The sequence below is a fragment of the Protopterus annectens genome, chromosome 12.part0, assembly GCF_019279795.1.
Source record: "Protopterus annectens isolate FY-2018-M chromosome 12.part0, PAN1.0, whole genome shotgun sequence".
Classification (NCBI taxonomy): domain Eukaryota; kingdom Metazoa; phylum Chordata; order Ceratodontiformes; family Protopteridae; genus Protopterus; species Protopterus annectens.
The window spans coordinates 612,106,154-612,122,492 of NC_056746.1; the positions used below are offsets into that span (position 1 = coordinate 612,106,154).

At 37.4% G+C, this 16,339-nt stretch overlaps 1 protein-coding gene across 1 annotated transcript in view; it reads left to right on the forward strand.

Moving 5' to 3' along the window:
* The window catches only part of LOC122816744 (uromodulin-like), a gene marked incomplete in the record, with an annotated part of 268,054 nt that extends 264,417 nt beyond the window's left edge, over window positions 1-3,637 (forward strand). The window contains 1 exon segment of the mRNA XM_044089741.1: window positions 2,577-3,637. Within this exon segment, the coding sequence (XP_043945676.1) occupies window positions 2,577-2,656 (80 nt within the window).
* Between the last annotated feature and the right edge of the window lie 12,702 nt (window positions 3,638-16,339).

Below are 16,339 nucleotides of genomic sequence, written 5' to 3' on the forward strand. Positions count from 1 at the left end.
GTTAAAATGTATATGAAACTTAAAACCAGGTCAGATTCAGAAAGTATGCACTGGAAAAAAGACTTTTGATTATGTTTTATGGGAATGCACATTCATTTAAGTGAATCTGTATTGCACCTGTTTGGCTATCGCCAGAATTAAATCTTTCAGTTTTCCAGTCTTTCATAAATAGTTTTAGACTAGATTGAATAACTCACTTTAAAATATAATACTGCAAAATTGCTAGTGCTTTTTAGAATTAATGACATGTTTTGTGGCTCGCTTATTTTTAAGTGATGCATCATGTAGCCTGTCTTACATGGGCGTTAGCTTCAGAACAATCTATGTATGTTTACTAAGGACTGTGAAAGTAAATAAGGTAAATTACTATCTTGCTTCATTTACTTTCCTCCAACTTAAAACAGTCGTGTTTTGTAATGAAGCAAGTGGATCTAATAATTTCCCAAATCCTATCTGGAGGATTTTAACTAAGATTTCCTAGGCAGTTGAGCAATAGTTACAACACTTTATTAGGTGATCCACTTTTGATAATCTGATCCAGTTTGATTATTACCTGCCAATTGTAAATGGCCTGTTAATATATCATTTAATGTATGCTCTTTGGATTTTGATTATTTCTCTGGCTCCTTCTCCAGAATAAACTGTGTGCATGATGGAGATCTCCAGCTGTTCCTCTGCTCTTATGAGTCACATGCCCATCTCACTGACTTGGTACTGTAAAATGTCATTAGGGAGAGAAGGAAGTGATACATTTCTAGTACAAAAAGATTAGGGTGTTTAGATCAAGAGTTATTAATCAACACTCTAGGGGGACACTGATTTTTCAAGACAGTACAAGTCTTCAAGACTTCTTTAGGAAGCCAGTGTTTCATCTGCAACTAGTAAATGGGAACTGCATTCCATGGTCCCTGCATTTTGTTCTTTCATGTAATGCCAAGCAACTTCTAGGAAACCCTAATATTATCCATGACTTGTAATTGAGTTTAACCAAATCAAAGCCATATTCCCCACCACATTTGGGAACTAGAGTCAAGGGTGCAGTAATAAAAGAAGAAAGGTAGCTATTTTACACACTTATTCAAAAACTTGATCCATCAGTTGTGGTTACTGTTAAGGAGAAAGTTCCATTTTCTCTTAGGCACAGAAATATCAGAGCTGATTATAAACAAGGGGGAGCCTGATTTTGAAAAAGCAGTCAATGAAATTCCATGATGAACAACTTTTTACTAGCATTCAGTGACTTCAGATTCAGTCAAATCTTGTACCTTGTCAAGGAAAGGAAAAACAGAATAAAAACCTGCAAAGTAGAAGTAAAACAGAATAATATAAGTGAGTAGCTGACAAGACATTATGTAAGCAGATGCTAAAGAGATAGTGTGGGGGAGACAGACAGCAGAAATAAATAGACGGGATAAGGAGTTTGATCTAAAGAATGAGCAGTTAACACCCACAGGTAAAATAGGTTGTGGGGATTGCAGCTGAAGATACCCAGAATGGTATTAATACTTCTTATCAGTGACCAAGTAATCAAAGCCTTTTTATTGGAACCAGTCAATCAAATGTAGCTGTCATACATGTGCAAGGGGAGGTTCCCTGAATAAAGTTCAGGGATGAAGTCCCCCACAGAAAGAATCATTTCTCAAAACCATGTTTACTCAGATAATTTCTGAGATCCAGAGTTAAGCAACTGATCCAGATCCTTTCCAAAATAGCATTACATTGCAAGAAGTCACATTTGAATATCTGATAATAACTGTGTCACAAGGGAGAGCATCAGACACTAAACATCAAGTTTTTACAGTTCTGCATATCCATAAAAGTACAGTAAATGTAAGCTAACTACATTATATGACAGTCATACAAGTGGCTATGAATTTTTGAATTGTGAAAGAATAGTATATGTTACGTCCTCAGAAAAGGTGACATAACACAGTAATCAAGTTTCTTTACATATTAACTGGTGACATTCAACCTCCAGAAAATATGGATGTTATGTACTAAAACATGGCAGTGCTTGTATAAAGGTGTCGACTGATGTTCTAAAAGAACATTTTTATAGAAACTTTTAACATATTACTCAGTTTTAGAGTACAGTTTACATTAGTTTAACACCTGCATTAATTGCTTTGTTTGCTTTTCCCCACAATGTGCTAAGTTGATTTGTTTTTAGTTTTTTGTATGAACACATTTGCACAATATATAAATTAGAATACAACAGTGGCAATATCACAGGATGTCAATTTAGTCACAGCAGAGTAAAGTGATAATAACAGCACAGCTCTGCTAATAATGTTTTCTAAGCCATATCTCACTGAATGTAATTATTCTAGCCGAAGGTTGTGTAGATCATGCCAGTTATTGGTTAGCCATATTCCAAGTATGAGTCAAGACTGCAGTCTGTTTACATCTTGTGTTATTGTAGCTTGATTTAACATTAATATTAGCAAAAGCATTTTAACTAGAGGTACTGTGCCTCACTGTCATTTTAATAATTCACAAACTCTGTGTAAAGCTGTTTGAGAATATTCTGTTACACCTTTATCATCAATTGTCTCTCTCTTTGTTCTACATTGCAGATATCAATTTATCGACAACGCTGATTTCTGTTATGGCGCTGTTGTTAATTCATGCGTCTCACAAATGGGTACTTGCTTGATCGTGTACACCAAGGCAGTGCATTGCTTTTAAAACAGGATATACTAAAATATCCTTTAATACTTTCTTTCAATGATTTTGCTACCTCTGTTTAACTATGCAATGATTCCATCAAGAGAACTGTTATTTCAGTGCATGATTGGTGCAAAAAGTAATGTGCAATGCTATCTAACTTCTGACTTGCTCAGTGTTATTCCATAAACTTTGCAAACCACATAGATGCTACTGTGGTATGCTGGGATAAGCAAAGGCCCTGCAAAGCAAGCTATGTAGCTGGTTTCAGCTGTGTTACAAATCAATGAAAATATCTGGCGAAAGCATAATTTGTTGAAAAAGTTGCTATTAGGAGAGATTACTTGTCTGTTTTCTAATACTTATACTCCAAATTTGCATTTCAGTTTGGAGTAAAGTAAATCAATGTACATGTGTTTGTAAACACATTTTTATTGAGCAGTATGTACAATTGCTAAATAATAACCTACATTTTTACAGAGTTATATGCCAATTGACTAAACAAACTAATAAACCATTACAACATTGAATGGCTTGAGCCAGGAAAATTATAATCAGTTGTCATAGTAACTGTAAACAGAAACGTTTTGGTTATCTGGGCATTATGGTGGCTATAACCATCTGCTACTTATATGTAAACTATGAGAAGACTAAGCCCCTAAATCCTTTGCGTGAGCAGATAACTCACTACTGAACTTGGTGAACAACTCGTGCCTTCTTGTCCTTTGAAGTGCAACAATTCGGTCAGCTTTTTGCACCTTTCCTTGTACTTTTCATATGCCTTCAGCTCTTGCTACCACAGCTGTACAGCAAATATTTTTTTTTTAATTAAAACTTTCACACCATGTTGGGTTTCTTTCTTAAAAGTATTTGACTTTCTTTGTAAAATGATTATGTGATATAGAAGTCATTTGAAATATAATTAAATGTAACAGTTGGTGGTAAAGAAAATAAAAAAAAAATCATTTTAGTGGTTTGTGTTCCTTGTCATGATTCTGCAGAAAATTATGTTTATATATGCATACATAAGTATACAGACAGGTTCTTTAGAAACTTAAGCTTATAGCTACAGTGATGGCGAACCTATGACATGTGTGTCAAAGGTGACACACCATGAAATTTTGGGTTACACACCAGCATTCACCAATACCCAAGTTATCAAAGAAATTGAATGAACAAAAATACAAGGAATATGTGACCCTGCACTTATTCATTAAAACTCAGCAACAAAAAAGTCATTAATTGATGTTAATCAAATTAAATGCAGTGTGTTCCATAATTTTTCAGTTCTATTCAAAATTTCTATTAAAAGTTGGGTAATTTTTGGTGCACTATTTTAAACCCAATTATCGGTGGACATATTGTATTCTTTACTATGAGTCACTGATTTTTCTTTTACATTTTAATACATAGCAGCAGACATGATTAGACTGTATTTTCTAAATAAATGAATATATAAAGAATTGTTTCTCTTTTGTCGGGGGGACATGCCAGCAGAGTCAAGAAAGACATTTTTGAATTTTTGACACGCCAAGCCCAAGAGCATTTAGTTATCATGCAACGAATTAGCAATGACTAAACACACATGCAGAAGATGCTTTACAGAATCTACAGGTGCACAGATTGATATTAAAGGTTCAGCACAGTTGTGCAGATTGATATTAAAGGTTCAGCACAGTTGTGCAGATTGATATTAATGGTTCAGCACAGTTGTACATATTGACATTAATATCTCTTTTCAGCATGCATAGTTGGACAGGTTGCTATTTACTTACAACAGGACCATTGGCTTTACCTGAAACCACTGCTCTTTCTCTGACGCCAGTTCTTGACACAGTTCCAGAGCACCTTTTGTCTGGAATTCTTTTTCTTTTTAATCTAGTCCATCTGATATAAAAGTTGCCTACCATTTTCAAAGAAAACCTTTCGTATTACTTATTTACTCGTTTTGGGAGCAGTATATGATGACACAAGATACCTGTTTCTTCCCATTGCTCAACAACGTTTGATAAAATTAAGCAAACACCATAATATTACTTTGACTGGATGCAGCAAAACAAGTGTATACCTGAGTGGGAGATAAGGGAGGAAAGTCTGCAGCTGGCATGGTCCAGTATTGCGACTAGTAATATAATAATATCATGGTTACCTCATTTGCTTGGGTCACTCCCATAGTACAGATGAATAATATATGCCTTAAATTGTAGCAATGAATGCTAATACAGCAATATAAAACTGACATGAGGACTATGGTAAAAAGCAAATACACATATAACTCAAACAAGAAATATGATAAAAATAAGAAAACAAAACATAGGTTGAGGCATTAGATTATATTAACTTTTTTTACTGCATAAAAGGAGGAGAAAAATCACTTTGCAGATTTAGCACACTTGTTTTAAGTTATTAGGATAACAACTTTTCTTTGTTTAGACTTCCTATGATACCATCTGGTATCACAATCCCCAAACTACTAGTATTAAAAGATGAACAGTCGTTACTGCTAAGAATTATCCAAGCAAAGTAAATACCCCTCATCTTCTACAGATTACTTCACTTGAGCTAAGTTTGTAGAAAGCAATTTGATTACATGATTTTCAGAATCTTCTCATATTTTCTTGAATTTTAAGTAAACTCTTACACTTAGTATTCTTTTGAACTCAATTCCTAATAAACTGTCCCTGAGATTCAGAAACACCCAGTGCAATGCTGAAGCCTAGACTCAGAAGGTTTCCACATCGTGTTAAGCCTTTTGAATTCAGAGGATACTTTACCTCTGAGATTTTTCTCCTTGATAGGGTCTCAGCACAGATAATGGTCTCATGGGTGTAGCTGCATGCTAGTGTGGCAGTTCAGGGAAGGGCTAATGCTAATTAGCTATTTGCCCACCCCTAGAAATGTCTGCAGTTTGCAAATTGATTGACTGAGCAATTCAGAAAATCACTCAGGTGGGTACTACTTAACTCCTGGAGGACAACATGACTTCTGTAAAAACACAACAGTCACCCATTCACACCTGTGGACATACTTAAGTTCTGCAAAGATGTGGGGATGTGTGGTGTGTTAGTGTGTACATATGTGTGGATGTCATTGTAAATGCCTGTAGAAACATAAATTAGGCTGTATGAATGTGTGTGTGTATGTGTGTGTGTGTGTGTGTGTGTGTGTGTGTGTGTGTGTGTGTGTGTGTGTGTGTGTGTGTGTTTGAGTATGTGCCAGTTGGAGTGGGTGCACTAGGGAGCATTAAGAAGGGAATAGTGTGTCTGATTGTGTGTGTGTGTGTGTGTGTGTGTGTGTGTGTGTGTGTGTGTGTGTGTGTGTGTGTGTGCATGCCAATGTAAAGGTATGTCTTTGTTAATGCAATATGGCTTACAAGGAAGAACACTAGAGCAGTTAGATTGGACAGTACAGTGTTCAGTTCAAAGAAACAATAATGAATTGATAATGGGGTCTCACATTACAGCTATAGCTGTCTCTGAATCACATTTTCACACTGTTGAACTAATTGACCAACCTGCATTGGGCAATTGGCATCAGTGGTGAAAATGTTAGTGAATCCTATGCAATTTGTAAAAATTGTTAATAAAACTGCATCAGTTACTGCAGCCACAATCTTACTTAATGATATACTGGCTAGTAGTTCCTAACCATTTGTGAAGTGTCAAAGATGATTGCAAGCTGTCTTATACATGTCTCAAGGCCATTCTTATTCATAGCCCTTCCTAGATCCCTAGAATCACCCAGGTGCACTCTAAGCAGTGAAATTAAGAGCACCACATGCAAGTATGATATTGTTATAGAGGGAGCTGGGTAAATATGGTATAGTGTTAGATGGGTCTGAATAAATATGGTAGTATGTTAGAGAGGTCTAAATATGGTATAGTGTGAGAGGGGTCTGTGTAAATATGGTATTGTTTGAGAGGGGTCTGTGTAAATATGTAAATATGGTATAGTGTGAGAAGGGTCTGTGTAAATATGGTATAGTGTGCAAGGAGTCTATGTAAATTATATTCCCAGCTTTATGCCTAGTCACAGTACTTGTACAGTTCTGGAATCATAAACACCCACACTTTCCAATTACAAGACAGTGCATTGTTTAAAGGAGTTTAGAATATGCCACATTCTTGTGGTACAAGTTTATGCCTTCCGATAGTGTGAACTTTCGAAGGGTGAATTGGAACAGATAGTCCATGGAGGTAAGTTGTGCTGTGTTTGAATGAGAATTTAAGCATGTGTATGTTCATGTGTCACTTTCTGTGTACTAGAGAACTGAGACCGTGTGTGAAGCGGTCCTTCCATGTCTGAGCATGAATGGGTGTTGTGTGTGCGTGCTCACGTGTGGTGTGTGTGTGTGTGTGTGTGTGTGTGTGTGTGTGTGTGTGTGTGTGTGTGTGTGTGTGTGTGTGTGTGTGTGTGTGTGCGTGCTCACGTGCGATGTGTGCGTGTGCGTGTGTGTGTGTGTGTGTGTGTGTGTGTGTGTGTGTGTGTGTGTACGTGCGCACACATGCATGTGTCCTAAAACAGGGAGTCAGTGCCTGCGCAAGTTACTCTTGGTACCTGTACTACTACACTGGCAATAAATGTTTTGCTGTAAGCCTGTTTGAATTGCATGACTGAGTGATTTTTTAGTTATATAATTTCCCAGGTTATGGGATGTTGCCCTTAAGGGAATTTGGATTACTGTGACTCAGTATAAAGCAGCCTAAAGCAAATCAGCTCATCAGTGAAGGGCAGTTTGCACTGTAGTACTGCTGACCACGAATAGTGGCCATTGCGTCTTTAATATCATATTACTTATTTTGTTTTCCCTGACGTGATCCCACAAAAGACACAAACTAACTTTGCTATTGCAACCATTTATTTGACTGTCATACCACTGAATTGACAACTGCTAATATAACCAATAATCATTTGCAACAATAGTGAATCCACTTTGTATAAACCTGGTAGTTAGTGAAATTGGGTAGTGTACTAACTCCCCCACCCTGGCTAGCACTAGGAGTATGGGAGGAATGCAAAGGGGAAGACTTTACATTGAACGCTCCAAACTGTAGAAAAAAGATGGGAAGCTAGACTGCATTGCCAAACTGCCACTGGCAAGTTGTCAGACCTTACTTTAGTAGATGGAAGTAGGAATGCACCATGCCCCCTTTCCCAACACTGGCTTACAGACAAATTTCTCCACCAGTGAAGAATCGTCTCCAGCTCATTTCCCACAAAAGGCACAAACTCACATTGCCACTGCAACAATGTATCAAAGTGTCACCCTTTTGAATTAACTGATTACTTTTAATATAACCAACAATCTTTTGCAATAACAATGTATCTAATTTGTATATACCTGGTGCCCAGTGAATCTGGATAGCATACTAACACTACTACCCCTGGCTGGCCTGTCGAACTCTGTGCCCCTTGGCACTCTCCACAATACTGGGGAAGCAGCATCTGCACTGTTTAACCCACAGCCATCAACTAGTCAAGTAGCCCAGGATAGCAGGAGGAATGCAAAGGGGAAGGATGCACTGTTACTGCCCACCAGGCAGGAAACTGCCTTTTCCTCCCCTTTTCTAGCCATAAAGTGCCACCATTGCCAAAGCAACTCAAACAAGTGGTGCTAGAGGCATGTCAATAAATCCAAAACCATAGGTAGCTCAAAGACTGAATAATCACTGGACAGTTCCACCACATTTCCACTGCACAGTAACTAATGGCCCTTTATTGTCAAAATTAATAAATAAATATCATATTAAAAGGTAAAATCTAGACTCAGTAACATGCAGCAGTCATAAAATATCTTGAACATGAAATGCAATGTAAGAATTAAACAAATGTAGATCAAATGTCAGATGCACCCCATATGGCTGGATAAACAAATGTAGATCAAATGTCAGATAAATGCTCCCTATATGGCTGGAATTAAGTATGGTATCTGACAAGGAAGTCCCATTATTCTAAAACCTGGAAGCCCAAATGGGGAACTGCTTTGGATACAGTGTGGTTAAGGAACTTATGAGTTGTCTCAGCTGATGCAGGACTCAACATTTCTCCTGGGAATAATGACTTCCCAAACCAGTGCTATGCCTGAGCAGGACTATTGAAAAACCATGAGCACCCTAAGAATGTTAGCCAGCAGTCACCACTTAGACACAATGCTGAAGTCCTTCCCAGTGATTTGAATAAACAGGTGTAAGGGTCTGACTTGGATAATGCTGTCAAGAGTTGGTAACAGCTGAGAGCATCGTAAACCAGAGTAGAGTGTCCAGTTAACTTCCACAGAATCTGGAGCCAGACCTAGTGCTGACCCATTCTGCCTTATGCATTGCCTCCTTACCACTAATATAATGAAACAGTGGCCAACAATGACTATACTAGTAACAAATTATTGACATGTCCTGAGTGTTAGACTAGAGTGCAAATGGTCCTGCACTCCAGTCCAGGGCATGCAAACTAATTCTTTGACAACATCTGAAAGAAAACACACTGAAAAGCTGATTTGGCATAGTGGTACATTGCTCTGACTGTAGTGCACAGGGTCCTAGGTTCAAGACCTGGTAGTGATATCTTTAGGAGCACTGTGAACTAACATCAGGAGGCTGGGCAATTTGGGCTAGGCTTGTAAAGGCTCCAGAGCCATTAGCCTAGTACACACCTATGAAAAGATGTAAAAAATGGTAAATATAGTAAATTACCTCATATATTTAAGAAATACTGATGCTGATGACTGCCTAGTTCTCTTCAAAACCTCATTAGACTCTCCCTCTCTGGCTACAGCAGACACCCTGCCAATATATAAAGATTAGGTGGCAATACCTAGAGTGTGGAGACCCAGACTGGACAAAGCCCTGTGAACAACATGGTTCAAATCCTTTGGCATTATCACTTTGACACTAAGGATCTGGAATACTAAATCATCACCAGACCATCCCACCACCCTGCAATCTTCTATGGTTAATTGTCTAAGATACTGGCCAGAGCAACTGGTATGAGGCCTTGTCCAAAATGACCTGCTGGCCCTGTCCCCACTATTCAATTTTGAACCTATGTAACCAAATGACAACAGACTGCTTACAAATATACATGCCACCCCAAATCATGAGAAGAGAAGCTCACTGACATGAAATGTATAACCAGCATGTCAGAGTAGCCCAGACATCATATGAGTAATATGTGAGAATGACATACGTTCCCTTTAATATAATTTCCAAAAGATTCCTGTCAATGGGTTGTCTACCATCCATAGTAAGACCAACAACCTTCGCCCAGTCTATAAACATCCTGGAAGTGAACCAGGACTTTGTAAAATCTGACAAGCCTAAAAACTTTGCCAGGAAATTGAGAGCTCAAAGGTAAAACATGAAGCATTTTCCCATCCTCATTTAAAGTGCACCTTGATTTGAGGTAATGGGTAATCAACAGTGGTGATCAGTTCTTTTCCAGTAGTGGTAAGCTCTTGCAAAATTAAAAAAAAAAAAAAAAGAAAGGAATGAAGGGCTTTTCCATACAATTTCTTGGTGCTAACAGCCCAAGAGTTCAAATCCAGCATAGACATTATTCTGCACCAATATCCAAGGGTGAACTGGGATGAAGGTTATCTTTTGTGCCTCTAGAGCCAGGCTGTGAAACCTGTTAATCCACAACCAAGAAGGACTGTCAGCTCTGCTGTTGAACTTCCCTGGAATGTTCATCCATCCATCTACAACCCTTTTTTCCCCATCTTTGCACAATATATCTGCTCGTAAAAAAAAAAAAAAAAGATTAATCTGAAAATTATAATATATGAGTATAGTTCAAAATGCTGACAGATTAAAATGTAGTCACGCATACCACTATACTAACAGTTCATAATTTTGACATCAAAATGCAGGCACTTGAAATACAGCAAAACACACATTAAATTTATAGCAAAAATGCAATCAGACACTCTATTTCTCTGATCAATTTACGCTAAAGATACATTAAAATGAAACAAATAAATAAAAAGCCCCACTAATCCATACCAATACCATAAAGTGTTACAGAAAAGGTTTTCTCAGGTAAGGTGCAGGGTTAGGGTTCGGGGCAGGGGTAGTGTGCACCACACTACTAATGGGTGCTAACCCTAACCCTAACCCTAAACCTAACCCTAACACTCACACAAATATATTCACAGTCATACCAACCCACTTACCTCTATCTATATTCTAACCTGTTAACATTTTGAACTACAAACACTCAGAACTGTCAGCATTTTGAATAGCAAACAACTTGACAGATATTTAACTCAGATACTACCTATATATTCGGACTGACAATATTGGTAAAAAAATAATACAGCACAGACATTTTTAAAAGAAAATTAGACGTATTTGGAAGAAAGGAAATATGTATATGGAATTAAGGAGTCTATAGTAGCGATGGCCTGTAAGACGTGCAGCTTTTCTAAACTATGAAACATGATACACCATATAAGGTTGTTATAAATAATGTGGTAATAACTATGATCAGCCTATGCAATATAGAGTCTTCATCCACAAGGCCACATAAAAAATAGTTAAATTTTTATGTAAACAAGATTTGTTGTAAACAAAGCCAAGTAATTAATCAAATGAATACGTCATAATAAGATTGTGCTTACAAGACACAGTTTCCAAAAGCCAAAAGTAATATGAATATCAGCCTACTAATTATAAATAGTCATTTAAAAATAAACTTCCTAAGGTCACCAGCCATTTTTTTCTCTTTGCTATCTAACAGAGAAGGCAAGACAGATTTATTACATCCAGCTATCTATTCTGCCAATGTCCACAAAAGAAATAAAATGCATTAGGTGATAGTGTTTATGTTTGTACAGGGTGTTATTCATCTTATTCACGAAGATGCTTTGAAATATGATATTTTAATAAACTGGAGGTGTTTCTGATATAGTAAGCATCACAGATGCAACAAGCCATGTAAATGACCCAATCACTAGATATGGCGATTAATTGCCATATATCAAACACCCAGGATGTGTTTATAGAAGTAAAACAATTGTCCTGCATACATACAAACATACAAAACAGTGCACACAAGTCATACATCCCATAACTGGAATTCCTATGGTAGTCCGTTTTATAAAATCATTAACACGTGTTTCTGTTTGAAGAAATGCTGTGGCAGGTTGTTATCCATATGTTAACATCTTTCTGGTAAAATTTCACCAAAGTGTTATCTGCATTCTCTGTTATCCAATGTTAGGCAATAACATTCTGAATTTTAAGTGTTGCTCCCATATGTGGCAATAGATATCATAGTCCCATCAACTCTTCTAGATCTGCTCCAGATAAACAAAGCAAAGCCTCGTCCCTTTTCAGACATCATGTGTTGACTAACCTTGCTTACCTTTTTAGTTTAATAGCTCTTGTTTGGAAATGTTTTTGTTTCCATGTGCAGTTCTATGTCTGTATATATATATATATATATATATATATATATATATATATATATATATATATATATATATATATTTAGTTGTTAACCATATTGCTTAACTGTTTCTTTTCTAAATAAATTATTTTATGTATTCATTTTAAAGAGTTTGTGGCTGATCATCTATTTACTTATTTAATGCTTGCTAAGAGGGTAATCTATTGCTTACTGGGAACAAGATGGTGACATCCACTTCTAATTGCATAGACTACTCTGTGACAAATTGTCATTTGTATTTATACTTACTTGGTTTACAAACAAGAGTGAAACACTAATTGGGAGCTCCCGAGCCTAATACTCTGGGCTAGTGGGAGTTTACTGCTGGGAGCAAGGATTAAAGGCTGTAATGTTTATTTATTTAATTATTTATTTGAATTTGCTACTGGAAAGGTCCTACTTTGTTATGTAAGTCCCCTTTACAGTGGAAGCCTGGGGAAAAAAAGTCCAAAAATATATTTAGTGAGAGAAAAACGTACAAAAGGATTATAACAGACCCTTTGTGAGTGAAAACAATATTTGAAATATAGTGATTACAGAGTCAGCATAGAGTATTGCCAGTATTCTCAGGAAATTAGCATATGTGTGAGTGTGTGTGTGTGTGCGTGTGTGTGTGAGTGTGTGTGTGTATGTGCGCGTGTGTGTGTGTGTGTGTGTGTGTGTGTGTGTGTGTGTGTGTGTGTGTGTGTGTGTGTGTGTGTGTGTGTGTGTGTGTGTGTGTGTGTGTGTGTGTGTGTGTGTGTGTGTGTGTGTGTGTGTGTGTGTGTGTGTGTGTGTGTGTGTGTGTGTGTATGTGTGTGTGTGTGTGTGTGTGTGTGTGTGTGTGTGTGTGTGTGTGTGTGTGTGTGTGTGTGTGTGTGTGTGTGTGTGTGTGTGTGTGTGTGTGTGTGTGTGTGTGTGTATGTGTATAAAAGTTTATTCAAATTACAGTTACTGTGGATATGTGAGCACTGCAGACCTAGGCCAAAGATTCTGCTCAGTGGGGTGTTTACTGTAATGCCTCTTTATGGGTTAGATCATATAAGCCTATATCCAGCCTACAGTGCATATTTCCTGCATCCAGTTGAATCCAGACTGCACTTTACAAATCACTTAGGGATTCATATTTATTTGCCCTTTTTATACTTTAATCTGTTCGGTACCAGTGGCATGACTCAAGAGACCATACTCCTTGTTGCCATAATACAATAAGATTTTTTTTGTAGATTTAGATTTAAATTTAGTGTTGAACAATGGAACAGTGACAAATGCCACAGCCCCTGGAAATAGGTGGGTGTTAAATACCTTAACTGCTGCTAATAGTTTTGTGCATTGCTTAGGCAGCATCCACTAGGATCTGGTATTTTGGGTTTATATTTATTATTTAGTGAGACAACAAGGAGAAAACAATATAATTTATCCTTTGTACTCTAGTCACTTCTGGTCGTATATCATTGCTAGTTTTTCATACTTATTACTAGAGAATGACCTACAATGAAAATCTTGTCTTACACTATAATTTAAGCCCTACGTGATGATAATTTTTCTGAAACAGCACATAGAAGTTCCCAGTGGAAGCAGACTTATAAAAGCCTTATCACAAGTTGAATAAGATGTAGAGAGCCTGTGTATAATTGTATAATGCAGTTAAACCACACAGTTTGCTCTGACCTACATCTAAAAAAACAGCCAAGCTAGAGTTTTCACTATGTGATATTTTAAATCTCTTGTAATGGAGGCTCATGGGCTATATGAAAATTACATCAAATGTTTCACCTAAATGGTTTCTGAATGTCCATGACCTTTTTCATTTGTTTTAAGTCTTTATGGTCACATTTAGGCTAATAAGGTCAAAACCCACTAGCTGTGGACCTCCATTTTAATGATTTCATCAGCACAGTATAACTGTATAGTTTGGCTATACCTCAAGTGTTTTGGCCTGAATGTATCCATAAATACTTATAAAGTAAGAGTTATGGACATTCAGAAGTCATGTAGCTGAAACACTTGGTGCCTTTAAGGGGTCATTTGCATATATCCCATGGTCCTTCATTACAGAAGGTTTAAGGTATCACACAGTGAAGACGCTAACTTGGCTGGGTTTTACTTGCAGTTTTTATTCAATGGTTTCTCTGTGTGACCTTTTTACCCTTTGGTTTGAACACTATTTGAACCTGATTACTCCACAGTGGCCTACATTTTTTATTGAAAATAAGAGGCATCATTGGTTTATTCTTTTTCTTCTTTGCTGATAATGAATTGAAATCAGCTTTTAGAAATTTAGATAAAACTTTTATACCCAAAAGCTATGTAAAATGGATCTTACTTAAGGTCTTTGTTATGTGGTTATATGGCTTTCCAGATCTGTTACTCAGAGGTTCTTCTCCTTCTGTCTGGCCACCATACATTCTTTTGGCAAGTTCTACATATTTTCTTTCAGGTGTTAAAAATTTTTGAGGAAGCATTCTTGGTCACTTCTGAATATAGTCATTTATCTAGCTCTGGAAGTACTCCTTTGTCAAGGCAACCCTTATAACAGGACAGTAACCTTGTAGAATGTCTGTGAGGGTAAGAAACAGAGTGACAGGAATATCCTCTGAAATGAGGATTTGAATGTTTCTTGTTAAGATACTGTAAGAAATGTGAGAGCTAGAATCAGATGAAATGTCTTTTAGACCTTTCATCTTTCAGTAGGCTGAACTGCTTTGTCTAGTTTAGTTAACTGTAATAGTTTATAGGGATATTTTGACATGTCCTGTGGCTGCTTTGGATCTCTCTATTGTTGAAAAAATGGTGCATCCATTAGGTGTCTTGGCACAGCCTCCACCTTGAGTTTCACAAATGTAGTAAATGTTTATGAATATGAAAAATTCATAAACTATACACTACTCTGCAAACCACTGATGGTTCAGTAACAGTATGTGTCTCAGTGGGATAACTAGACTTTTGTTTAGTATATCACAATCAGTTATGTACAAGTGTTGATTTATGAGAGCCCTAATCAAAGATTTAGTTACCCCGAGATGATGTCATTCAAACTGGGAAGGTTTCTACATAACTATAGATCAAATAAGTTTCTTGGCTATGCACATTTCATTTTAGAGGAAATATAATAAAATGTCAACTGGCTGTCTTCCACATATAGGACCATAGGATCATAGGAGGTTATTAGGCTAACAGTCCAGGGCCCTTACAAGCCTAGCCGAGTTCAACTCATTCTCAAGCATGCCTGGTTCAAGCAGACACTAAAATCAGCAACTATTGCCCCTGTCCAAGAGGGACACAGGTGGAACCCTGAGGTAAATTTCTGCTTGCCCATCAAACCGTCCAAATTACACTTAAAAAGGGGCAACAAAAGGCATTGTTTAACATGAATAGGACACTTGTTCCAAAGGTGGGGCAACCTCTGTGAGACAAATCTGTCTCTCCAGCAATTTATGTTGATGTCACATACCAGGTTAAGGTCCTTTGAGTGAGTGACCTGTGTGCCATTTGACTTGTGAATGTGCAGCATTTCCATTAAAGCTTGGTCAGAGATTGCTCTATAGGTTGCCTCTGAGCAGTCTGTACAACACAGAGTAAAGTGACAATGATCTCAGTCTGTCCACATAAGACAGATATTGAAGAAGCTGAATTTTCTTTGTAAGGAATCTCTGTGGTTTCTACAAATGCTGCAAGTATTTGGGAAGGAACATACCAAAGGGAGTGTTGTATTCTATTATTGGCCTGATGAGGGAAGAGTATGGGGGGAGTTATAACCTCCTTTTTTCTGAAGGCAATGCCCTTACTTATGAGATGAGCAATATAAAATGCCATTCTTGCCACTAAGGAGACACGGTGATCGAATTTAAGGGTGCTGTCAACCTGTGTGCCCAGATCTCTCACCACTGACTATGTGTGTAGGGCATTGCTATTGCTGTAGTAGTTTGCAGGAACATCACCCTTGCCGAAGGGGATGATAATGCATTTTTTTTGCATTAAGTTTAAGACCATGACTTTGGCACCAGTCATTAATCTGCATAAGACCTTATTGCAGGATGTTGACATTGTTAGGAGTTTTGATGATTGCTCCCAGTTTGCAGTCATAAACTTTGTCAGCCACAGTCCTTTAGTTTTAGTCTGTACTTTAGAGAAGTAGATTCTGAGCAGAAGAGGTCCCAGAACCAATCCCTGTGAAACACCACTGGTTACAGGTCTGCTGGAGGAGGTGGAGTCCCCTATTTTTACTGTAAGAGTTCTATCAGTGAGC